We start from the raw sequence: 27,744 nt of genomic DNA on the forward strand, positions 1-27,744 counted from the left end.
ATATGAAAATTGGTTTATACTGTCCCTTTAAACCCTTTGTTACTGGGAATTTCAGAGCAAAATTTGCCTGAAATACTGGAGATTTTTTTTTTATAGCATTTTTGCTATCACTCAGTTTAAACAGAAAGAGGCTATTATCTAGACCTGTTATTTGTCCGTCAAAAAAAAATAATACATATAAATAAAACATGCATGGCTTTGCCATTGATCTTTAGTAATTAGAAGGCATCTAATTGCAGTTGTGCACCACACCTCTGAAATTCCTGGCAGTAATGGGGTTAATCTATTAGCTGTTAAGGGTATTTTAGTGCAGTGATTACCCTCACACCTGACACTTACCATCTCTCTGATCCCTCCCAAAAAGCTCTATTCTCTCCCCCTTCCCACTGGTCACCATCATCTTTCACCATCGTATGTGCTGGCAGCCTGCCAGTATGAAGTTATGTTTTTGTTTTTATAATGATTTAATTCATTCTCTGTAGTGTTGGGATCCACGTCCCTGATCCCTTGTAAATAGCTCTCTTCCCTCTCCCCCTACTGCACATCAATATTTGTTACTGGCAACATGCCCACTTTAATAAAAGTTACAGTTACGCGAGTGCCACCTGTGTGTCTTTTTGAATTATATCTTGAATCCATTTAAAAGGGACACTGAACCCAAATTTTTTCCTTTTGTGATTCAGATAGAGCATGACATTTTAAGCAACTTTCTAATGTACTACTATTATCAAATTTTCTTAATTATCTTGGTATCTTTATTTGAAATGCAAGAATGTAAGTTTAGATGCCGGCCCATTTTTGGTGAACAACCTGGGTTGTCCTTGCCGATTGGTGGATACATTCATCCACCAATAAAAAGTGCTGTCCAGAGTTCTAAATAAAAAAAAAAAGCTTAGATGCCTTCTTTTTCAAATAAAGATAGCAAGAGAACGAAGAAAAAATAATAATAGGAGTAAATTAGAAAGTTGCTTAAAAATTGCATGCTCTATCTGAATCAGGAAAGAAAAAAATTTGGGGTCAGTGTCCCTTTAAGCAGGATCTGACAGGTGTTGCACCAGGACACTCTACTTCTGAAATTGCAACCGAAAGGAATAGTATTTGTGCTGATCCTCTGTGTTTATAAATATGCCAGTATGCAGTCTGTGAAGGGGGGGGGGGCCTCCAGTGATTTTGTTTATTTCATAATATATTATTTTTTTTAAAAATTCTGTAGTGTAGTTTTCTCCACTCACCCTGCCCCTTTATGTGCTCTCATTGTTGGACCCCCCCGCTCTTCTTAAACTCCAGTTTCCGTAGGGTACGCACCCATCCCTCCCTCTCCCAAAAATATTTTTGTAGCATAATGAACCTCCCCCTCCCTCTGATGGACCACCCACCTCCATCATTCCCTCCCATACCTCCCTCTGCACCGCATACAGAGAGTGACACTCTGTGTCATTGTTCGTATCGGTGATCTGGCTTCATATAGCATTTTGCAGCCAGCTGTAGTATCCGCTGTTTAAGGTGGCAGGTGAGACCACTGCATGTTCCAAAGTGTTGGACGTAGGTACTATGTCAACACAATATGCTGGGCTAAGTACTGTGTAGTTTCTACGTCCAAATGGCACAAGGGGTTTAAATATTTACAAATAACTCCTTTATCTAGGCATTTGAAGCAGCTGTTCTGAAAATGTCAATACTTATGTATTGGCTATAGAAAACCTATATGTAAAAATAGCCAGCAGAAGAACGTACACTCCCAGTGGGAGGTAGAAAGGATAAGAAATAAAATGCTAATAAAATAAATTTTCAAATGTTCTCTCTAAGTATTGGGTTTTGGTATACAGACAGAAATAAGAAAGAAGCATGTGTGTGTATAGAAACTGAATAAATAAGGAGATAGGATTTCACTGCCACCTCAACCTATTGTAATGTGATGTAAAAATAAAAAACAAACCTATTTCAATACAAAACAAACCTAAAGGAGCAAGTAACTAGAAACACATTAAAGGGACATTCAAGTCAAACTAAACTTTTACAATGCAGAAAGATTATGCAGTTTTTAGACACTTTCCAATTTACTTTCATTATCAATATTTGCACTGACTTTTTATATGCACTCTTTCTGGGGAACAAGATCCTACTGAGCATGTGCACAAGTTCACAGGGTATATGTATACTAGTCTAGTGATTGGCTGATGTTTGTCACATGATATAAGGGCAAAGAAAAAGCAGGGGGGGGATGCTAGAAAATGTATTGGTTATTTGAATTTCAGAGTAAGTGTTACTGCATTGTCTTTGTATTGTGCACTTGTTAAATATACTATTCTACTGCATATTACATTACACTTTCCATTTAAACTGTCATTCTTCAGAAAGAGCATACAATTTTAAACAACTTTATAATTCCCTTCTATTATCAAATTTGTTTCTCTTGGTATCCTCAGGCGCAACAATACAATACTGAGACCTAGCTCAACGACAAAAGGCAAATATGTGCAGCCACCAATCACCGGCTATCTCCCAGCAGTGTATTACTGTTCTTGAGTCTACCTAGGTATTCTATTCTCAATAAAGGATACCAAAGACAAATTTGATAATAAAATTAAAATGGAAAGTTGTTTAAAATTGTATGCTGTAGCTGAAATGATTAGGTTTAATTTTGACTTTACTGTCACTTTAAAAATAACAGCATACCCTATGCCACACATTCTTAGAAGTGACATCAAATGGCAAACAAAAATCAATTACACTAAATGAATTGTTTTAGTATTAGATAGTAAATACTCATTACTTCATTATTTACATATACAGTACTATGTATTTGTATCATATAAACACTTAATAATGAAATAACTAAATAAAATATTTAAAATCGACTTGCAATAAAAAAAAAAAAGATTAAATCTGCTGCAATAGCAAAAAGTATATCTAAAGGTGTATTTTTGTTCTTTCAACCGGACCAAATATCTGGCCATTACATTTTTGGCCTGGCTCCCAGATTAACAAATTTGTCAAGCTCTGCTTGAAAGCAATTACGTTCTTTTTTTAGTCATGTTGTAATTACTTAAAATGACAATGTTCTACCATTGTATGTTATACAGTGCTTTTCTTCAGTCTGTTGCCTAATGTACACACAAAGAAGGTTTGCATCAGAGATTAAAAACCATACACTGTGCTCTTCTTCAGACCTTTGCCTGAAAGATCACATAATCCTTTAAATGCATTTATAAACTACTGGTTTGAGCCTGGAAAAAAAAAAAACATGAAAACGCATGATTATGCCACGTAACAGGTATAGACTTGACACACAGCCTTGACTTCCATATATAGCCCAGGGCATCCAATACCTCAAAGGGTGTTAATAGTTAACAAGAACTATAGCTCAACTCTGTCCTACATAGACATTGTCCAAATATTTGATGTGGCTTTAAAGAAATATAAAATAAATAATGCTGGTTATTTTTGTCATGAAATGTGTATATTTCTATATTTGAAGTTGAAAAGAGAGGAAATAAAGCTGCTGCGGGGTTAATAAAAACAGAAATGAAAAACAGTAGTCTAGGATACTGAACCAGATAATTTATATATTACACAATACAGAGGTGGTAGAACTGTGCGTAGCCACCAATCAGCAAGCGCTAGCCAGGTGCTAAACTGAAAATGGGACCCTCATTAGCTTAAATTCCTGATTTTTTAAATAAAGATACCAAGAGAACAAAGAAAAAATAGGAGTAAATTAGAAAGTTGCATGCTCTATCTGAAGAATCATGAAAGAAAAGAAAACAAAATGGAGTTTCATATCCTTTAAAGAAAGGTGACATTAACATGGTCGAATAATGTTCTCTTTTTATTATTGCAAAGTAAAATTAAAGATTTGTCTGTCAGTTGAAATAACGCACCATTGCCAAGATCAGTTCAATGTAAGGTCAATTAAGGCAATGAATACTAACTAAACACATTTTTTTATGAATGAGCAACATACCCATTATATTTTCCAGGTTTTCAATAAAAAAATATATATATATATATGTGTTACAGTTAAAGTGCAGAAACAGTTAATGTGCACATTACCTAGCTAATCTGCAGATTAACTGATTTGCTCAGTTAAAGTGCAGAATCTGCACTTTAACTAGGTAATGTGCACATTAACTGCTTCCGTGTAGTTAAAGTGGAAAAGTTTGTTTCTCTCATGTAAACTGTTTATTGAAAAAGAAGCCTTAGAATGTTCCGATTTCAGCCGAGGGCAGATACGCTCCAGAGTGCTCTGTTCTAATCAGAGCGTCGGGCGCCGCAACTGCCTCTGGGAACCTTACCATGGGTCTCAGCCCACACGTCTTGAAATTCTCTGTCTGGGAAATTATCTATTGAATCTATCTATTTATTCCACAATGGGTTGCAGGGAAGTTGATTCTGTAACAATTCAGAATGCAGAATAGGAAATATACAATGCTTAAAAGTGTAGAGGCCAAGATGCTAATAAATACAAAAACAGAATGAGAGCAGTTGTTATACCCTTGGGAAAACTACTATAAACTTGTTAAGAAGTTGAAGTGTGTCTGGGCAATGAATGATGCATAAAGTGTGCCGCACTACCCTTTAAGATTTTGTTTTTACCTCCATTTTCAGAAGAAAGTGCCCCCTGCTCTCTAAAAAAAAAAATTGATATGAACAAATTATCATAGGAAAAACCATGGGACTCCCTTTAATTTATATATGTTACCGCTAAAGTGCATTTTTTGCACTTTTACTAGTGCATAGTAGGTAATGTGCAGATTACCTAGGTAATTTGAGAAATGAAACAATTTTTCTGCACTTTAACCGATCACCCTAGTTAATCTGCAGATTAGCTAGGTAATGTGCACATTATCTGATTTCTGCACTTTAACTAACATTATATATATATATATATACACACACACACATATAATATATATATATATATATATATATATATATATATATTATACACACACACACACACACACATACTATATATATATATATATATATATATATATATATATATTTATTTATTTTTTGTAGAGAAAATAACTCATTGTGTAAACCATTTACAAATCTAAACAAGGCGGAAGACTTGCTTTTCCCACAGAAACACTCTGATTACACTGTTTCCAATTCAGCAAAGGATTCTGGGAAAGATATGCATATGGAGGTTCACAATGACTCACTTTTTTACTTTTAGCCTGCTTTTTAAAGCAGACTTCCCTTTACGCCATAGCATTGCTGCATTACACAGCTTTTACGCTTAGCTAGGCTTAGTACAGTGATTCAGAAAATACCAGGACAGCTGTTTTGTGATTTTTGCCAATCATCAGCTGGGAGTAGGTTGAATCACTGCTTGGTAAAGTTCATTTCTGGAGGAAATACAACAACAATTAAAATTATGGGGAGGCGAAAAGTGAGTTTAAAATCCTCCACTAAATACAAAATGTAGAGAAAATAACTCATTGTGTAAACCATTTACAAATCTAGACAAGGCAGAAGACTTGCTTTTCCCACAGAAACACTCTGATTACATTGTTTCCAATGCAGCAGAGGATTCTGAGAAAGACATGCAAATGAGGTTCACAATGACTCACTTTTTTACTTTTAGCCTGCTTTTTAAGGCAGACTTCCCTTTACGCCATAGCATTGCCGCATTACACAGCTTTTACGCTTAGCTTGGGTTAGTACAGTGATTCAGACCAATCCCAGGACAGCAAGGTAAAAATGGAGAAAGATATGCAAATGAGGTTCACAATGACTCACTTTTTTACTTTTAGCCTGCTTTTTAAGGCAGACTTCCCTTTACGCCATAGCATTGCCGCAATACACAGCTTTTACGCTTAGCTAGGGTTAGTACAGTGATTCAGACCAATCCCAGGACAGCAAGGTAAAAGCTGTGTAATGTGGCGATGCTATGGCGTAAAGGGAAGTCTGCCTTAATAAGCAGGCTAAAAGTAAAAAATGTGAGTCATTGTGAACCTCATTTGCATATCTTTCCCAGAATCCTTTGCTGCATTGGAAACAGTGTAATCAGAGTGTTTTTGTGGGAAAAGCAAGTCTTCTGCCTTGTCTAGATTTGTAAATGGTCTACACGAGTTATTTTCTCTACATTTTGTATTTAGTGGAGGATTTTAAAGTCACTTTTCGCCTCCCCATAATTTTAATTGTTGTATGTATGTATGTATGTATGTATGTATGTATGTATGTATGTATGTATATATATATATATATATATAATGCTACCTGGCTAATATAAGGATATGACTAGATTATGTTTTTAGTGCAAACGTCTTTAGTAAACAGAGCTGAATCTGCTACAAAAGTGATACAATGAATTTTTAGTAAGTAGCTCTAAAAAAAAAAAAAAAAAAAGTGCAAGTTAGATTGCAAAAAGAAAAACACTACCTGATACAGTAAGGAAATTAGAGAATAGACATAGATGTCCCTGGACCTAAGGAACAAAACAAAGATTGCCATCTACAGTGATAGATGTAAAAGCACACAATGGGTGGAAATTACTAATCCCCCAATGGAAACGAAGGGAGGTGGATGAGAGGAGGTTAATATTGGAAGGAGCAGACCTTGGTAAAGTGTCCCTAGGGATAAACTGATTTTACAGCAAAAATAGCAGAATACTTGAACTATTCTAGCAAAAGATGTACAGTCACTGTAAAACTCATATGCATACAACGCCTTTTAAAACAATGTGCCATTCAAGCACCCCCACCACACACACAATAAAGACATCTCAGCAGGAAAATAATAAAAGGCAGAATACAGTGTCTAATCTATATGGTAATAAACCCATGGGTTTGAAACCCCTATACAGAAAGGAGCAGCTTTTCTGTTCTGAGAAAGGCTCATTTCTCCCAGAATCACCAGGAATTGTTGTTAGTTTCACTATTTTAAAAGTACAACAGAGTCGTCTAAAACTAAAATGCTAAATTAATTGAAGCCTGAATGAATCCTTTAGGTAGCCTTATGACAATCAGTTATTGTCTTATATTATTACTACATTTTCTAACACAATGTTGCATGGAATGCTACTATTCCACGCATTACTCTTTCTGCAACTAGATACTACTGAACCAACTACTTGATAACTTTAAATCACGGTGGTTCTCCTCTTCACATAGAGAATGGCAGAATGGGTCTGTGCCTTGGAAATACACAATACATAGCCCGGGCCTATTGATAGATTATCCAGGCTAATGGTGGGCACTGCTTTATAATCTGTGCAGATGGAGATAAATGTGTAATTTGCAACACTGGAAAAGCAGCATAATCTAGTTACCTCTATTATACGGAGTTAAAATACTAGATGTGCACGGTCCTAAAAGGAGATTTTCCAATGATAGGTACTTGCCTTGGTTGCAGAAGAAGTTCCAAAGCTTAGCAAAAATAAGGCCCATTCTAGCAAAGGGGGTGGGGGAAACGCTCTATCTCGGTACAATCACATAGGTCGGTGGGGTCCGTGGATACACGGCAAGGCGCAGCTAGTCCAACTCCATCAAGCGTCGCCGTGAGACTCGGAGACACTGTTTGCTAAACAGCCTGGAACAGCTGGATGCGCACAGCTCGCTGGAGAGATGCGCGCGCAACTCACGCGCAGACGAAACACAGGGGAGAAGTGCGCGAGACGACTCTTCAACGTAACTAACCCCTTCGCCCTTGCCTGTCTGTCAGAGAATCCTATGGTGCTGCAGCTGCTTGGGAAAACCTAGCTATGCGTTACGGATCTGTATCAACAAGTGACTTGAAACTTGAAATAATGTTTTACATTACTTATTATATAAAAATTAGATAATGCTAAACTCAAGTCTTTTCCTAAAAATTATGTAATAATAATAATAGTAAAATAGCATTGTGTCCAGGTTGACAGTTTCATTCTTTTCATTACTAAACTCAAAGTGGAAAAGCTGTTGGAGCGCTCTAAATAACTACTACTAATAATAACGTGAATAGGCTATAAACTTCTGCATATGATAATTAACAGTATTATATTTTTGTAATGATAATAGTTTGTAATATGTATACAATTTACATGAGGCTTGCACTCAAAACGGGAAATCTATATTCACTAAACAGAGCAAATGTACTTCCAACAACTGAGATACCTTTCCTAAAAATAGCATTATAACAAATAATCTTTCAAGTCAAGCATGTTCTTAGAGAACTTTTTTTTTTTCATCCGAAAGGTGAACTACTGGGACAAACAAGACGCGCATCAAAAACAAAATAAATAAAATGCTTTTCAAAAAATTTTAGTAACACAGACCCTGTATCAAAACCAGGACTTTTAAACTGAAATAAAAATAATCCCAAACTCTTCTATATCAGACAGTATCGGTTAGGTCTGTAATAAATAACGATTGAATTGCATTGAAGGAGTTATCATTTATGCTTCTCTGTGTACTACTGGCAAAGGAATAGGATACTTGCCAAATTCTAAAATGGTTACAGCAGATTTATTGACGTTTTGCGTCATTATAATTGTTTCATAATGGGGCGTGGAGATGTGCGTTAAAGGATACGCGAAAGTTTTGAAATAAATATGTTCCAATACAGCTGCCGTAGCGTTACGCTCTGTGTAACCATATGTATCTTATCATTTTGTCCCATATACTTGCTGAGCTTGTATAAAGGAACGGTCTTGTTGCTAACGAAAGGTATCTAAGGCTATACACTGCGCTGATTTCTGCAATAATAGTTTTGAGAAAGCTCTTTTGTTTTTAAATATGCATGTGACGCATCAACTCTTTGCAAGATATCTAAATAAGTAAATATTTTAAAAGCGTTTTAAACTATTATTTTGTTGGTGAAATGTACAGTTTTTTTGACAAGGGACACACTTATCTCATTTGTTGTGACTAATTATGGACAGATACAAATTACGTCACAAATTGATCTAAGTGGCTGGTGACTGGGTACCATGTTGCAGTCTAATAACTTAAAGTTTAAACTATAAACAAAAACGACAACATTGTATGGTATCATCCATTATAAGAGGGGTGTGAAACTGTGAATGGACCTGAACTATAATAAAAAATATAGTTTTTTGACAGTTATACTAGCACTCTAAGCATATGTGTGTATTGTTTTTACCAACTGCAGGTACTTAAAGGGACACTCAGGTTTTATTAAATTTTCATGATTCAGATACAGCATGTAATTTTAAACACCTTTCCAATTTACTTCCATTAAAAAAATGTGCTTAGTCTTTTATATTTACACTTTTTTTTGAGTCACCAGCTCCTACTGAGCATGTGCAAGAACTCAGACTATACGTATATGCATTTGTGATTGGCTGATTGCTATCACATGGTACAAGGGGAGTGGAAATATACATAACTTTAAAATGTGTTAGAAAAGAATCTACTACTCATTTGAAATTCAGAGTAAATGCTATTGTATTGTCTTGTTATCTTGCATTTGTTGACTATGCAAATCTGCTGTGTTTACTGGTCCTTTAAGATTCTAGGGGCATTTAAATTAAAGGGATACTAAACCCAACATTTTTCTTTCATGATTCAGATAGAGGATGCAATTTTAAGCAACTTTTTAATTTACTGCTATTAGCAAATTTTCTTGCTATCTTCACTTAAAAAGCAGTAATGTAAAGCTTAGGAGCCGGCCCATTTTAGGTTCAGCACCCTGGATAGTACTGTCTTATTGGTGGCTACATTTAGCCACCAATAAGCAAGCGTAGCCCAGGATCTGAATGAAGAATGGGTCGGCTCCTAAGCTTTTACATACCTGCTTTTTAAATACAGATAGAAAGAGAATGAAGAAAAATTGATAACAGGAGTAAATTAAAATGTTACTTAAAATTGCATGCTCTAGCTGAAACATGAAAGAAAAAAGATGGTTTTAGTATCCCTTTAAGATTATATTTTTGTAGTTCAGATAGAGCATGCAATTTTGAAATTCCTATCAGTTTTATCAAAGTGATGGTAAATAATGTTGTTTAAGTGTTTATTAAAAAAGGTGCTAAACTCACTCGCCTGTGCCGCGGCAGCTTGCTTAAGTCAGAGCCTCCAGCCGCCCACCGCACAGAGCTTTTCTACCAATGAGGTGGTGTTTCCAGTTCTAAACCAATAGTTGTGATCCAATCGGCAGCACTAGCCCCACCATTCACCTGTTTATCTAGTGCTGCTGATGGGAGCTTTAACTATGATTAATCTCTTTGCGAGGGTTTCAACACATAGCATTATAACGTTGCTTATGTGTTTAAATTACGTGATTTACGTGATAAGAGCATGTAATTTTAAAGCTAAAATGTTCATTTAAACACATAGGTAGTTATATGCAATCAGTAGTGCAAAGATAAAAAGCTCTAACACATTAGAATATTTTGTATAAATACTTTTTTGTCCCTTTAACTTGAATGTAAATTTTGATGCTAAAGTGCCCGGTTTTTGAAAATTAAATTAAAAACAGGGGCACTTTAATTCATCAAAATTTACATTTCACTCCTGTTGTGAAAATAAACTTACCTTTTAATCTTGACAGCAGCTTCCTCCACCCGTCGCAAAGCCTGGGTCTAAAATGATGAATCCGGCTTCCTCCAATCACGGCATTGAATCAGACACTGATTTCCCCCCGGGGGGGGGAAGCCATGATTGGAGGATGACCATTTCTGACATCAGAAATTACTTTTGATGACCGGAGGAAGCTGGAGCTGCTGTCAAGTTTAAAAGGTAAGTATTTCTTCACAACAAGTGAAATGTAAATTTTGATGAATTAAAGTGCCCCTGTTTTTAATCAAATTTTTAAAACTGGGCACTTTAGCATCAAAAGTTACATTCGCTTTAAACATCGGCGTGAACAATATTTTACAATTTTTAATAAACATATACTGAATTACGAGCCAAGAATTGTAAGTTTTTGTTTATATAATATTTACTAAATATACTTCGAATTATTTCTGGCTTCTGTTTATGGCATCCTGAGTTATGCAGTATATTTAGTTTCAGAGTGGAATTTTATAATATATGGGTTAAAGAGCTACAGACATTTTTGTTGATAGGTCCATCTAACCTATGTTTGAATCATTAAAGGGGCATGAAACCCCACACTTTTCTTTCATGATTCAGATCAAACATACCATGCTAGTTTTGCCTCAACTAAAATACATATGTATGTGAGATAGATAGATAGATATATATATATATATATATATATATATATATATACACACACAGGTGGCCCTCATTTTACAACGGTTCAATTTACACCGTTTCAGAATAACAACCTTTTTTTTCCAGTCATGTGACTGCTATTGAAAAGCATTGAGAAGCAGTGCATTTATTAAAATAGCCAGTAGGCGGAGCTGTCCGCTTGTGTTGCAGCAAAGCCAAGCAAGCTGAAATTAATCAGTTTATCAAGCAGATTTCAAAGGAACAAGATCTTCCTGTCTATAAATCAGTCCAGATTGGAATGCATAGAAAGAACTATTTGCAGAAAAATGCAAGTGAAGTCTGTGTTGTGTGATTATTTTATTAGGTTTTTAATGCTGTTTAGCAAATGTTTTTGTTCATTTAACTTAGTTTAATTATTTATTCTGTGTTGTGTGATTATTTTATTAGGTTTATAATGTTGTTTAGCATTTAAAGTCTTCATTTCAAAGCTTTAAAAATAATGTATTAGATGTTACTTATGACAATTTTGAGAGGGGCCTGGAACCTATCTCCCTCACTTCCCATTGACTTACATTATAAACTGGGTTTCAATTTACAATGGTTTCGATTTACAACCATTGCTTCTGGAACCTAACCCCGGCGTAAACTGAGGGCTACCTGTGTATATGTATATATATATATATATATATATATATATATATATATATATATATATATATATATATATATATATATATATATATATATATATATATATATATATATATATATAATTTCTCCAACATTGGTGTGTCCGGTCCACGGCGTCATCCATAACTTGTGGGAATATTCTCTTCCCCAACAGGAAATGGCAAAGAGCACAGCAAAAGCTGTCCATATAGTCCCTCCTAGGCTCCGCCCACCCCAGTCATTCTCTTTGCCTGCTGAACAAGCAGCATCTCCACGGAGATGGTGAAGAGTATGTGGTGTTTAGTTGTAGTTTTTTATTCTACTATCAAGAGTTTGTTATTTTAAAATAGTGCTGGTATGTACTATTTACTCTGAAACAGAAAAAGATGAAGAGTTCTGTTTGTGAGAGGAATATGATTTTAGCAGCAGTAACTAAAATCGTTTGCTGTTTCCACATAGGACTGTTGAGATGAGATAACTTCAGTTGGGGGAAACAGTTGGCAGACTTTTCTGCTTAAGGTATGACTAGCCATATTTCTAACAAGACTGTATAATGCTGGAAGGCTGTCATTTTCCCCTCATGGGGACCGGTAAGCCATTTTCTTAGTCTCAAACAGAATAAAGGGCTTAATATGGGCTATAAAACTGGTAGACACTTTTATGGGCTAGATCGATTGCTTTATTTGGGCATTTTATACAGTTTGAAGTTGAAATTCACACTTTATAACTTTGGGGAACGTTTTTTTTACGTCAGGCACTGGTTTAGACACCTTCCCAGTCAGGAAGGGCCTTCTATGTAGTAGGCAGAGCCTCATTTTCGCGCCATTACTGCGCAGTTACTTTTGAGAGCAGGACATGCAGCTGCATGTGTGTGGGTCTAGAAGTGGTTGAAAAGGTTCTAGAAGGCTTCATTTGGTATCGTATACCCCCCTGGGTTTGGTAAAGTCGCAGCAAAGGCTGTAGCTGGGACTGTAGAGGGGTTAAAACTGTAAACGACTCCGGTTTCGTCATTTTAAGGGTTAAAGGTCTGAAATTTGGGGTGCAATGCTTTGAATGCTTTAAGACACTGTGGTGAAAATTTGGTTAAAATTGAACAATTCCTTCATAGTTTTTCACATATTCAGTAAAAAAGTGTGCCCTGTTTAAAATTTAAAGAGACAGTAACGGTTTTGTTTTAAAACGGTTTTTGTATTTTATTGACAAGTTTAAGCCTGTTTAACATGTCTGTGCCTTCAGATAAACTATGTTCTGTATGTATGGAAGCCAATGTGTCTCCCCCTTCAAAATTGTGTGATAATTGTGCCATAGCGTCCAAACAAAGTAAGGACAGTACTGCCACAGATAGTAAAGTTGCCCAAGATGATTCATCAGATGAAGGGAGTAGATATAGTTCTACATCATCTCCTTCTGTGTCTACACCAGTTTTGCCCACGCAGGAGGCCCCTAGTACTTCTAGTGCGCCAATGCTTGTTACTATGCAACAATTGACGGCAGTAATGGATAACTCCATAGCAAATATTTTATCCAAAATGCCTGCATTTCAGAGAAAGCACGATTGCTCTGTTTTAAACACTGTAGAGCAGGAGGGCGCTGATGATAATTGCTCTGTCATACCCTCACACCAATCTGAAGTGGCCATGAGGGAGGTTTTGTCAGATGGGGACATTTCTGATTCAGGTAGAATTTCTCAACAGGCAGAACCTGATGTTGTGACATTTAAATTTAAATTAGAGCATCTCCGCGCACTGCTTAAGGAGGTGCTATCTACTCTGGATGATTGTGACAACCTGGTCATTCCAGAAAAATTGTGCAAGATGGACAAGTTCCTAGAGGTTCCGGTGCACCCCAACGCTTTTCCTATACCCAAGCGGGTGGCGGACATAGTGAATAAGGAGTGGGAGAAGCCTGGCATACCTTTTGTCCCCCCTCCTATATTTAAGAAATTATTTCCTATGGTCGACCCCAGAAAGGACTTATGGCAGACAGTCCCTAAGGTCGAGGGGGCAGTTTCTACACTAGCTAAGCGCACTACTATTCCTATCGAGGATAATTGTGCTTTCAAAGATCCTATGGATAAAAAATTGGAGGGTTTGCTTAAAAAGATTTTTGTACAGCAAGGTTACCTCCTACAACCTATTTCGTGCATTATTCCTGTCACTACAGCAGCGTGGTTCTGGTTCGAGGAACTAGAAAAGTCGCTCAGTAGAGAGACTCCGTATGAGGAGGTTATGGACAGAATTCACGCACTTAAGTTAGCTAATTCCTTTATTTTAGATGCCGCTTTGCAGTTAGCTAGATTAGCGGCGAAAAATTCAGGGTTTGCAATTGTGGCGCGCAGAGCACTCTGGCTAAAGTCTTTGTCAGCGGATGTATCTTCCAAGACAAAGTTGCTTAATATCCCTTTCAAGGGTAAAACCCTTTTTGGGCCAGAATTGAAAGAGATTATCTCAGACATCACTGGGGGTAAGGGCCACGCCCTCCCACAAGATAGGCCTTTCAAGGCCAAGAATAAGTCTAATTTTCGTTCCTTTCGCAATTTCAGGAACAGACCGGCCTCCAACTCTGCAGCCTCTAGACAAGAGGGTAATGCTTCGAAAACCAAACCAGCTTGGAAACCGATGCAAGGCTGGAACAAGGGTAAGCAGGCCAAGAAGCCTGCTGCTGCTACCAAAACAGCATGAAGGAGTAGCCCCCGATCCGGGACCGGATCTAGTAGGGGGCAGACTCTCTCTCTTCGATCAGGCTTGGGCAAGAGATGTTCAGGATCCCTGGGCACTAGAAATAGTTTCTCAGGGTTATCTTCTGGAATTCAAGGAACTACCCCCAAGGGGAAGGTTCCACATGTCTCACTTATCCTCCAACCAAATAAAGAGACAGGCATTCTTACATTGTGTAGAAGACCTGTTAAAAATGGGAGTGATACACCCAGTTCCATCTGTGGAACTAGGAATGGGGTTTTACTCAAATCTGTTTGTAGTTCCCAAAAAGAGGGAACTTTCAGACCAATTCTGGATTTAAAAATTCTAAACAAATTTCTCAGAGTGCCATCGTTCAAAATGGAAACTATTCGAACGATTTTACCTTCAATCCAGGAGGGTCAATTAATGACTACCGTGGATCTAAAGGATGCGTATCTACATATTCCTATCCACAAAGATCATCATCAGTTCCTAAGGTTCGCCTTTCTGGACAAACATTACCAGTTTGTGGCTCTCCCATTCGGGCTAGCCACTGCTCCAAGGATTTTCACAAAGGTACTCGGGTCCCTTCTAGCGGTTCTAAGACCAAGGGGCATTGCAGTGGCACCTTACTTGGACGACATTCTGATACAAGCGTCGTCTCTTTCAAAGGCAAAGGCTCACACAGACGTCGTTCTGGCCTTTCTCAGATCTCACGGGTGGAAGGTGAACATAGAAAAGAGTTCCCTGTCTCCGTCGACAAGAGTTCCTTTCTTGGGGACAATAATAGATTCTTTAGAAATGAAGATTTTCCTGACAGATGTCAGAAAGTCAAAACTTCTAAACGCTTGTCAAGTTCTTCACTCTGTTCCACGACCTTCCATAGCTCAGTGCATGGAAGTAGTAGGGTTGATGGTTGCAGCAATGGACATAGTTCCTTTTGCGCGAATTCATCTAAGACCATTACAACTGTGCATGCTGAAACAGTGGAATGGGGACTATACAGACTTGTCTCCAGTGATTTAAGTAGATCAGAAGACCAGAGACTCACTCCGTTGGTGGCTAACCCAGGATCACCTGTCCCAGGGAATGAGCTTCCGCAGACCAGAGTGGGTCATCGTCACGACCGACGCCAGTCTAGTGGGCTGGGGCGCGGTCTGGGACTCCCTGAAAGCTCAGGGTCTATGGTCTCAGGAAGAGTCTCTTCTCCCGATAAACATTCTGGAACTGAGAGCGATATTCAATACTCTCAGGGCTTGGCCTCAACTAGGAAAGGCCAGATTCATAAGATTCCAATCAGACAACATGACGACTGTTGCTTACATCAACCATCAGGGGGGAACAAGGAGTTCCCTGGCGATGAGAGAAGTGACCAAAATCATAAAATGGGCGGAGGATCACTCCTGCCACCTATCTGCGATCCACATCCCAGGAGTGGAAAACTGGGAGGCGGATTATCTGAGTCGTCAGACATTCCATCCGGGGGAGTGGGAACTCCACCCGGAGATATTTGCCCAGTTGACTCAATTATGGGGCATTCCAGACATGGATCTGTTGGCGTCTCGTCAGAACAAGGTTCATTGCTACGGGTCCAGATCCAGGGATCCCAAGGCGACTCTAGTGGATGCATTAGTAGCGACTTGGGCCTTCAACCTAGCTTATGTGTTTCCACCGTTTCCTCTCATTCCCAGGCTGGTAGCCAGGATCAAACAGGAGAGGGCCTCGGTGATCTTGATAGCTCCTGCGTGGCCACGCAGGACTTGGTATGCAGACCTGGTGAATATGTCATCGGCTCCACCATGGAAGCTACCTTTGAGACAGGATCTTCTAGTACAGGGTCCATTCGAACATCCAAATCTAGTTTCCCTCCAGCTGACGGCTTGGAAATTGAACGCTTGATTTTATCTAAGCGTGGGTTTTCGGATTCTGTGATAGATACTCTGGTACAAGCCAGAAAACCTGTAACTAGAAAAATTTACCATAAAATATGGAAAAGATATATCTGTTGGTGTGAATCCAAGGGATTCTCATGGAGTAATATCAAAATTCCTAGGATCCTTTCTTTTCTTCAAGAAGGTTTGGATAAGGGATTATCAGCGAGTTCTCTAAAGGGACAGATTTCTGCTTTATCTGTCTTGTTACACAAACGACTGGCAGCTGTGCCAGATGTTCAAGCTTTTGTTCAGGCTTTGGTCAGGATCAAGCCTGTTTACAGACCTTTGACTCCTCCCTGGAGTCTGAATTTAGTTCTTTCAGTTCTTCAAGGGGTTCCGTTTTAACCTCTACATTCCATAGATATCAAGATGTTATCTTGGAAAGTTCTGTTTTTGGTTGCTATTTCTTCTGCTAGAAGAGTTTCTGAATTATCTGCTCTGCAGTGTAATCCGCCCTATCTGGTGTTCCATTCAGATAAGGTTGTGTTGCGTACTAAACCTGGTTTCCTTCCAAAGGTTGTTTCCAACAAGAATATTAACCAGGAAATAGTTGTGCCTTCTTTGTGTCCGAATCCAGTTTGAAAGAAGGAACGTTTGTTACACAATTTAGATGTAGTTCGTGCTTTAAAGTTCTATTTAGAAGCAACAAAAGATTTCAGACAAACGTCTTCTCTGTTTGTCGTTTATTCTGGCAAGAGGAGAGGTCAAAAAGCTACTGCTACCTCTCTTTCCTTTTGGCTGAAAAGCATCATCCGATTGGCTTATGAGACTGCCGGACGGCAGCCTCCCGAACGCATCACAGCTCACTCTACTAGGGCTGTGGCTTCCACATGGGCCTTCAAGAACGAGGCTTCTGTTGATCAGATATGTAAGGCAGCGACTTGGTCTTCCCTGCACACTTTTGCCAAATTCTACAAATTTGATACTTTTGCTTCTTCGGAGGCTATTTTTGGGAGAAAGGTTTTGCAAGCCGTGGTGCCTTCCGTTTAGGTAACCTGATTGGCTCCCTCCCTTCATCCGTGTCCTATAGCTTTGGTATTGGTTCCCACAAGTTATGAATGACGCCGTGGACCGGACACACCAATGTTGGAGAAAACAGAATTTATGCTTACCTGATAAATTACTTTCTCCAACGGTGTGTCCGGTCCACGGCCCGCCCTGGTTTTTTAATTAGTTTTGATGAAATTCTTTCTTTAACTACAGTCACCACGGCACCCTATGTTTTCTCCTGTTTTTCTCCTGTCCGTCGGTCGAATGACTGGGGTGGGCGGAGCCTAGGAGGGACTATATGGACAGCTTTTGCTGTGCTCTTTGCCATTTCCTGTTGGGGAAGAGAATATTCCCACAAGTTATGGATGACGCCGTGGACCGGACACACCGTTGGAGAAAGTAATTTATCAGGTAAGCATAAATTCTGTTTTTTTTTTTCTCTATCAGTGACGTGCGGTGAGCTCAGAGGCTAGTTAGGGGAGTGGCTATAATGCGCCTGAGAAGCACATATATGAACCTAATAGAGGTAACTTAAAATTATGATTAAATTAGCAGGTTACACAATGACGATTAGAATTTTATCTTGTATCTAATATCTTGTATTTAAGCCTCTGCAGACAGTCCCCTTATCTCAGGGCTATTTATTTATTATCTATTAACTTGCATTTTAGCCAGTTAGTGCTGTGTCCTGCACAAATCCACGAGAGAGAGCACAATGTTATCTATATGACACACATAAATGAGCAGTCTCTTGTTGTGAAAAATCTAATAAAAAAACATGCGATAAGAGGCTGTCTGTAGTGGCTTAAACAGTCAGAAATCTGACCACATGTTAAAATCAGAAACTCCCTAATGCAACTAATGCATATAAAATGCAGGGGATGACTGGCAATTTTGGAACCAGGGGGCAAGTACTATTCAGTGGCCCAAGTAATAAAACCCTGCCCACTATGAAATTCTATATCTAATAGTTAAAATACAAGGGAATCAAAGCACCTAAGAAATTATAAAAATAAGACTATAAAAACAGAATTTTAATTAAAAAAATATATATTTATTATTACTAACATCCATGTACAGCCCTAGCATACTGCTGACTTCATGTACATTTCCAGAAAACTGCTGACATCCATGTACAGTCCTAATATACTACTGACATCCTTGTACAGCCCCTTCCAAATCAAATAAACAGGGCCCCCCACACATACATAGAACACACACTCTCACAAACATAGATTCACATACACACAGAAATACACTCAGACATACAGAGGCACTAACGAATACAGACACACACACAGTGACATACACATAGACACGTACAGAAATATACAATCAGATATACAAGAAGACTCACACAGACACACACAAACAGATACACACAGATACGCACAGCAAGCAAGGACATTCAGATACCATATACACAAACAGGCACCCAAAAAGCACATACAATGAGCCACATACATCCTCGCTCACACAAGCACCCACAGGAATACACACTAAGAGGCTGGCTAATACACAAATATATACAGACAAGCACACACACACACACACACTCAGATACACACACACACATACACACTTCCACGTGACTTACATGAGTTAAATATATAATAGTTGAATAAAATGTTTTATTAATATTATATGACAGTTGTACTTGACAAGATGAAGTGGCCCCCTGCTCCTACTTACTGTGTGCCAGTAATACACTACATTTGATTAAGATTAAGGGCCGTTTACAACCACTTATTACAGTTTTCTGCCACATGACTCCCTTACCTCATTTATGCCACTCATCATATGCCATATTAAAACTGTCCATTCAGTTCCCCTACTCCCATGAATGCCAGCTAAATGCCCCAATATACCAGGCAAGATGCAAGACTCCCTGCCCCCATACATTTCCTGAGAGATATCACAGCTCACTTTAACTTGTGGATTTAATATGAAAACCACTAATAATATATATATATCATATAAAATAATTTTTTAATACTAAAAATATAAAAACTATGCTTTTTAATAAATGACAGACAGATTATCATATTACAGAAAGACAATAAAAAATGAGGTGCTATAAACAGGAAAACCCAACAGCATGGGAAACTGCAGTAAAAAACTGTATGATGACATAGAGTGAAGTACAGCACTGAACTTAAATCAATCAGTTTATCGAATCCATATCCATATACATAGAAACAAAATCAGCACAGTTTTGTTCTCTTTAATTTTCAGTGCACATAACTAAGAAACTCAGAAGTTATTGTCTGGACCCAGTAGATCTCACCTTATATCTTGGGTGACAAGACATAGGAGTGTACTCAGCACTGACTGTTTTACAGGAGGGGAAGTACATTGTTTATTATACAGACCAGAAGAGGTTCCTGAATACAAAAAGGCACTAGCATTTCCTTTTTTTGTACAACAAGGGCACCAGCTAGTGACAACACAATACTTACTGAGAGCTGTAGTAATAAAGCATGCTCTGCAGTGAATGTCGTTAACTAAAAGCAGCAAATTACCAGATCACATTAAACAAAAATATTCACAATAAAAAGCTTAAATAAACTGCCAGAAAAATGTGGGAAGCTATAATCATTACCGGCACTCCTCACAGTCACAACAGTCAACATTGTTAATAAGTAGAAAGCTTACAGTTCATATTAAAAGCATTAATATTAACACTATCATTTAACAGAATGAGGAAAGCTATAAACCCTAACAATACCCCTTACTGTGCACTTCTTCATCAGGTTCTTATTCTCCCCTCTTGTTTCTAGTGAAGCCTGTGGTAGTGGGAGGGAACATCAGACAGGGCCAGCTTGCATAACTAATAATTCCAAGAAGAGTTTAAAATTAGTTTTTACTTCTCTGATTGGCTTCCTCGCTAAGAGGCATCATGAGGGATGACTCCTATTGGTCATTATTTTTGCTTCAGGTAGTTTTACCACCAGTGGGTGGCGCTGCTGCTATTGAAGAAATGTATCCATGTTTTGCAATGGAGAGATGCAGTCCTGTATGATGCCTCTCCAAAGCATTACATGGGTGGGAAAAAAAATTGTATTTTTTTTTTTTAATTTATTTTTTACATTTTTTTTTTTTTTTTATTAAAATTTATTTAACTAAACTTTGGTCCCATATGGCAGGGGAGGCAGTGTCTCCTATGACTGCACGTCCCAGAGATAACACCATAATTTTTCAATAAAACGTTTATTTAACACTACATAATCTTACTGTACGTGTTTTTCAATGTCCAATACACTCTTGGAGCATAAAAATACAAACCACAAAATAGTTAAAATAAAGTTAGCTGCCTGTGCTGTGGTTACATAGTAACATCATGTTGAATATATTATTATTTACAATTCACTTCACAATACATCCTACAAGTAACCCTTAATGAACATATATAAATAAAATATATTGTAAAATGTAATCAAACTCAATGTTATGCGTCACAGAAGTTAAAAAAAAAAAAGTCAGTAAGGCACTTTAAAGTTTTTGTACAATACTCACTTTATTGCTCACAACTTTGAGCTGTCCCACCGCCACACCATCGCTTGACAACCACCACACCACTCCCAGATGAATGCTTCCACACACACTCTGCAATCTTTTCCAAAATGGCCGTTTCGTCTGCATTCTCAGGTCCGCCCACGGTCGATCACTGGTTCACCTCTCATCCTCCCTCTCCGCCTCTGTTTTCATGACGAACAGAGTATTTTTTTCCCCAAAAAATCGCGTACTCTCGCGGTTTTAAAACTGCAGCGATTAATAGCGGTTTAAAACCGCATCTGCGATTTAATCGTGAAGCATATATATATATTTCAAATAACGGGAGAAAATATCAGTCCCTCCTTTTACTTATTGAACCCTGCAGAGTGTGAGTTCTGAATACTGGTTGTACTGCTTACAACTTGGTGCCAAAAGTATTTATAGGCTCTTAAGAAAGTCAGTCTCTGTGGTTGTAGTGTAAAGTTTCAACACTACTTCGTTCAGTGTCAAAGTGTAAGCAAATGCCTGTTGTTTCAGTACGGGCAGTCTGTAAATGATTGAGTTGAAATATATATATATATATATATATATATATACATGTGTGTGTGCGTGTGCAAATGTTACCATATGAATGATAAACTTAAAGTCTTGCATTATGCCAGAATAGTGTGAACAACTCTCAGAAAAGTTCCAGTTTAGCTTAAAACATTGCACCAATGTCTTGCTTTATATAGAAACACAAGACAGTTGACCTGTTGCATCTAACAACTTGTACTTTTTTATTTTCACTAGCATCAGTTTTCTGTTTCCTTAGGGCAGCTGTAAAATGTATGCATGTACAGCATTTAATAGTTTATAACCTAACTACTTACTGTTGCAATTTGCTTGCCTCCCGATTTTTATCTTCAATAATAGATTGACCCTTCCTTGGCAAATGAAAATAGCTATTCGTGGTGCAGTTTTGATAGCCAACTAAATTGATAACTTAAGAAAATAGAGTTCATGTTGGTGCCAAAGTTTAAACCCAGTTGGCATAGGCTGGCCGGGCTCCTGGAACTCCCAGTCGGCCGCCTCACAATGGACACCCGCCTAACCCCTCTTCGGCTGGCCGGGCTCCTGGAGACAAGACTGGCAACCGTATACTGAGTGTACCCACCTTATAGCCCGCTCCTTGAACTCCTGGATTACAGGTTGCCACGTAACCACACTGGAGGAGGCACTGCAGCTCATCCTCCTGGAGCAATTTTACTCCTGCATCTCGGCCGAGATCCGGGACTGGATTAAAGATAGGAAACCAAGGACTGCTGGTCAGGCGGCTGTCCTGGCTGACCAATATGGGGATAACCGGCACCAGACCCGTGCCACCCTGGCTCCAGGCCGGGCCCCAGTACCTACCCGACAACCACAACCCTGTCCGATCCCTGCTTCCCGCAAGTGTTTTGAATGCCGATAGGTGGGACACCTCCAATACTACTGCCCGCACAAGACAACCGCAGCCTCTTCACACGTGAAGCCAAGGCACCCCCAACCCTGCAGTGGGCTCGAGCTACAGGCCCAGGATACCAAGCGGCCGCCCACTACACTTATGAGGACCACCCCAACCCCTCTGTCGAATGGGACAGTGAGGAGATTGGGGTCCTGCAAGAGGTGGGAACAGCATCCGCGGACAATCACCAGCATCTTTTCCAGGAAATTCTTGTCAACGCACAGGCTGCCCAGGGATTAAGGGACACTGGTGCTACTCTCACCTTGATCCAGCCTCACCTGGCCCCAACTCCAGCCGCTCAAGCAAAACCATCGGTATCCGAGTGGCTGGTGGCGCTGTTGTCCAGGGTCCCATAGCACAAGTCTATTTGAACTGAGGTGCCAGTGCTGTGCAGGTGGGCATTATGAGGAAGTTTCCGGCCGAGGTTCTTTTAGGCAATGACCTCGGCCACCTTGTCTCCGCCTTTTTGGGAGATATTCTCCTGGACGTGGCTGCAGTTGTCAACCGCCAGCAGACTCGACAGCAAGGCATTTCTCCGGTAAGACCAGTTTCCCTGACCCCTCCTTCCCAGCCTCTACCCATCCCCGACAAATCATCCCAACTACCCCCTTGCCTCTGACCCCAGACCTACTGCCCTGAGAAACTTCCCTGGGCGTCCCCGTCCGACTTCGCCCAAGCCACCCTGAGTATCCCAACCCTAGCCCCATAGCGAGACCAAGTAGGGTCCGACCCCCAAGGACCCGGTGAGGAGCGCTTCCAGTGGGTGGGGAGGACTCCTGTACTGGATCACCAAGAGACGGAAGGGTCAGGTGCCTAAACGACAGCTAGTTGTACCGGAAAAATTCTGGTCCGATCTGCTACGAATAGGACATGACATTCCCCTAGCTGGGCACTAGGAATATTGTAGAAAATGTGAAATATGCCAGAAGGTAGGGAAAGCCGGCAACCACAAGTGTGAGGAGGACATTTGGGTCTGAACCGCAACTTCAGAATAATTTCACTAAGTGTTGGTTTGTCTCACTTTATCCAGAATGTCTCTATGAATGGAGGTAGACTCAGTGGAACTTAGTGAATTTATAGTTAGGTGGAATGCAACACTCCTCAAAGGTGTTTACAAGGTGGTTGCAGAACAAACTACTTTAAAGTACTAGATCCTCTTATACTGATAAACAAGATCTGTTCTTTCCTTACAAGTATATGAGTCGTAGAACAGCTCACAATAAGCAGCTCTATTAATAATCTGAGCGTAGGTGAATAACTGTCCATACAGACAACCTGTGAAGCAAGCTAAGCCTGGAGAGCTCCGGATGCAGCGCCTTCCCTTCAGAGCTGTAACGCGTCTGCCTCTGTGCTGTGTGATCAGCGAGAAACTGCAGGCGTGATGTCAGCAGTCAGAGCGTACAGCTGAGTGGAAGCAGGAAGTGGCTGTAACTTCAGCGGAGGAGACCGCGGCAGCTCTCAGAGCAGATGGGATGAATACGGCAGTGATGTGTGCACATAAGCCGTTTGGGTAGTCTGTGAGTGTCCGGAATCTAGAGACTGAGTATCCTGGGGATTAGGCTGGGAATCCGTAAAGAGGCGAGAGCAGCAACAGTTGTTAAAGCTGCGATAGGAAGATTAGTAAGGAAGGACACAAATCCTCAAAGTTAGACTTGCATGCTATGTGAAGTAAGTTGGGGCAAGATGACCAAAAATGATAAGATTAGTCAGACAAATTCAATACAGCTCAGTACGCTTAGCAGGTACTAAACAAATTACCAAGCACTTGTCTGCAGGTGAGCTGAAGCTCTTAAAGGTGTTGGGGGTGGAGCCAGCAGATCCTGTCAGAACAAGTTAACCCTTACAACAAGAAAGCTCCCCTGCACCCCCTCCCCATTATTGACAAACCCTTCAGCAGAGTTGCTGTGGATATAGTAGGTCCATTAACCCGACCCAGTCCCTCCGGAAAGAAATATATTCTCACCGTGGTGGACTATTCCACCCGGTACCCTGAAGCAATCCCTTTGGCCAATATCCAGGCGGAAACCGTGGCAGATGCTCTGCTCCGATATTCACCAGGTTAGACTTCCCCCAGGAAATCACTTTCTCTCCGCTACATAGCGGCTGTTTCCAGGTGTTGGAAGATCGTTTCAGCGGAGCTACCCAGTCAGGGTAGCAGGGATCCGTCACAAAAATGTTTATTTATAAGTTTTAAAACTTCTTTGTTTTTGTCTTCTTTTTCCGTTAATTACTTATTGAAATTGTAGACATTCCAATTGCTGTTAAAAGTGCAAATTGTAGACTTATACTCCACACAGTCCTTGACTGCACAGTGCACAATGGCACCCTTAGCTTTATGGACACTAAAAATTTACATTTACTTTTTAAATGGTTAATAAAAAAAAATACACCTGCATGTCATTCTTAGGCTAATCATTGTTTTCGACACTTGATAATAGCTAGCATTTGTTTACTGTGTAGTGTTCCTTTAAATTGATGCAAATAATGTATATGTCATTCTTAATGCATACATGATTTTTTTTTTAAAAAAAACAGCTTTATTGTAATAATAAAATAGATATACAGGTTAATGGAGACGCAGCTCCGGTAATACGTAGTAAAACAATGGCTGTGGGTTTTATAATTAACAGTGATAGAGCCCATGGCCCTTAGACATTGGATAGCTGTTGCCTTTTCAGAGTTTAAGCTTAACTTAATGTTCAATGGTGTAGGCATACTGGCATGAAAGGTGTGTTATCCTCTCCTGAGAAAATGCTATCAAACAATCGTTGGTGAAAGCAAAACATATAAAACAGAAAAAACAAAAACGAAAACGATTACCAAAAACAACCGGTCCCAATCCGCCCCTGCAACAGGTGTATTGTCAGTTCTAACTCCCATGTCAGTATCTGGTGTTATCTGGGTTATTCGTGTTACTCAGTAGTTTCGTGTTGGAGGTAGTTGAGCCACAGTTGTGAGAACTCGGCATATGTGTCCATTGCGTCGTGCTTAAGATAGTAATATTCTTCTAAGTCTATGATCTCAGACTTTCCGAACCCACATCTCTAAAGATGGTGCTTCTCTATGTTTCCAGTTTTTGGCTATTAGGAATTTGATTCCGTTGACCATAATACTAAACAGCCGAATGTATGGTTTGTATTTAATTGTGGGGGGAGATTTGTGTAGTAACCACACTAAGGGGTCTAGCGGGAGTGAAATTTCCAATATAGCTTCTATCTTGGCAATGACCTCCCTCCAAAAGTTTTGAATGGTGGTGCACCACCACCACATGTGTGCAGTATCGCTGTTCACATGGCCACATCGCCAGCATTTGTTGTTTTGTGTATGGAATAGGCTGTGTAGTTTTCTCGGGGTGAGGTACCATCTATGTAGCAATTTGAGATTGATTTCTAGTATAGATGATGAGACAGAGGATCTCAGTGCATTATAAAACATCTGGACGCTGGTTTGAGGTAGGATTATAACTCCTAGGTCTCGTTCCCAGCTCTCTAAGTATGGGGGTATGTGCCCTGGAGGGGTGTGTGTTAGAATCTTATAAATGGTTGAGAGTGTGTGTCTCAAAGGTGGGGTTTGGGTGCATAGTGTTTCGAACGTGGTTAATGGTCTAATCATATTATTGTGGCCCTTGTGTGTGGATATGTAGTGAATTGCCTGTCTGTAGGTGAACCAGTTTTGAAAACATACGTAGCCCTTCGAGATCAGGTCTGATTGTGGAAGGATGGTTTTGTTATTGGTCATTGCGTTAATCGTGAAGTCCCTATTTGGGGCATCCGTGAATGCATACATGATAATGTGTTTTAAATGGGTGTGTGTGTGTGTATGTATATGTGTGTGTATGTGTGATATATATATATATATATATATATATATATATATATAATATAATATAATATAATATAATATAATATAATATAATATAATATAAATATATATATAATATAATATAAATATATATATATATAATATAAATATATATGAAGCGCATCCACGCATGCGCGAAACCCGTCAGGCGTTCCTAATTGTGACCCTTCATACCTGTTACTGTTTGGTCTGAAAATAAACCTTTGATTTCCCAGCATTTCTACTTTGAGCAAGCGTACCTTCTTTCTCGTTTATTGCCTATCAGCGGTGGGGTTTACCGCTTTGAATCGCTGCTCTAGCTGCAGTCCCTACCTGGAACCAGGCTTTATTCCCTGCCTTTCTACTTCTCCAAGTGAGATCATCCACACGAGCCGACCGACGTCAGGGGTGACGTATCAGGAAGACGAAGCCGGATATCGATAAACGCCAAGAAGGACACGCATACTGCACCCGCCCGGGAGGGTTTCCATTGCCCATCCGTGAGGAAGTACAGCAGCGTGCCCAGGCATCCCACCAGATCAGCGGAGGGTAAGATACCTACGGCACTTTTGACTGTGACACCCCTGACCTTCAGGCTTATACGGATTACCGTTGCAGGAAACTTTCTGGCATCCAGTACTGTGGACATTACTTTAATACTAACTGTTTGTTTCCCTTACACCATTTGTTTTGGGACTATTTATTCCCCAGCTTTGATGGATTCTTACGTACACTTTCATGAAGAAACCGAGGGGGATCTTTATCTGAACACACAATTTTCTGTTATATATATATATATATATACATACATAAACACATGTGAGAGCGTATTTTTATTCGACATTGGATTATTTGTAATTTGGTTCTGTGTATTACTAATTGTACCTACTTAGAGACTGTAAAATATACTTTTTATAAAGTGTAATATTATTATTATTATTATTATCATCATCATTTATTTGTAGTGCCAGGCTTTCTGTGTGTTGTGTTGATAATTTTGTTTTGTAATTTTCCCTATGGATTTTGTGCCCAGGCAGGTCTAGGGGTTAACTTCCATTGAAAGCTTTGCAGCTGTCTGAGTGCTGGTAAGCACCCAGGGCAGTGAATTTTGCAGGATCATAGGATGTGTACCCAGTCCAGTTTGAGAGTGCAGTTTATTTCTGTGTTTTGTATCTGTATAGGGAAATTACAAATGGCCTGTGTCATCCTTGTTTGTATCTCAGTGTGTTTGGTTGAAGGCATGCTTTTGTGTGGCTGTGGGTTGGGTACCCAGGGAGGAAGAGACCTTGCCGTGGTCCTGGGTCTATAACCATTTGGCCAAATACAGCTCTGGAAAATATTAAGAGATCACTGCAAAATTATCATTTTTTTCTGGTTTTAAAGGGATATAAAACAAGTTGGGATAGAGACAAAATATTATAATATTTACTTTAATTACTTTATCTGCAAATTTATACTGCAGTGTAATTTATTTGCAGAAAAAGACAACTTGTAAAAATAACAAAAAATATGCATTGTTTTCA

General features: G+C 39.3%; 2 protein-coding genes across 6 annotated transcripts in view; one reads left to right on the plus strand and one right to left on the minus strand.

Moving 5' to 3' along the window:
- ARL5B (ADP ribosylation factor like GTPase 5B) overlaps positions 1–21,316 on the minus strand; it is a 128,627-nt gene extending 107,311 nt beyond the window's left edge. For 2 of the 3 annotated variants that reach the window (XM_053713969.1, XM_053713968.1), the window contains exon 1: positions 7,355–7,586. In XM_053713969.1, coding sequence (XP_053569944.1) covers positions 7,355–7,400 — 46 coding nt within the window. In that variant the 5' untranslated portion in view covers positions 7,401–7,586. Of the gene's footprint in view, positions 1–7,354; positions 7,587–20,916 lie in introns of those variants that run through there. The other variant, XM_053713970.1, reaches the window with a different exon arrangement.
- NSUN6 (NOP2/Sun RNA methyltransferase 6) overlaps positions 8,566–27,744 on the plus strand; it is a 391,580-nt gene continuing 372,401 nt past the window's right edge. For all 3 annotated transcript variants that reach the window (XM_053713964.1, XM_053713965.1, XM_053713966.1), the window contains exon 1: positions 8,566–8,657. The gene's annotated coding sequence lies outside the window, so the exon portion shown is untranslated. The remainder of the gene's footprint in view (positions 8,658–27,744) is intronic.

The sequence above is a fragment of the Bombina bombina genome, chromosome 5 (genome assembly GCF_027579735.1).
Source record: "Bombina bombina isolate aBomBom1 chromosome 5, aBomBom1.pri, whole genome shotgun sequence".
Lineage (NCBI taxonomy): Eukaryota > Metazoa > Chordata > Amphibia > Anura > Bombinatoridae > Bombina > Bombina bombina.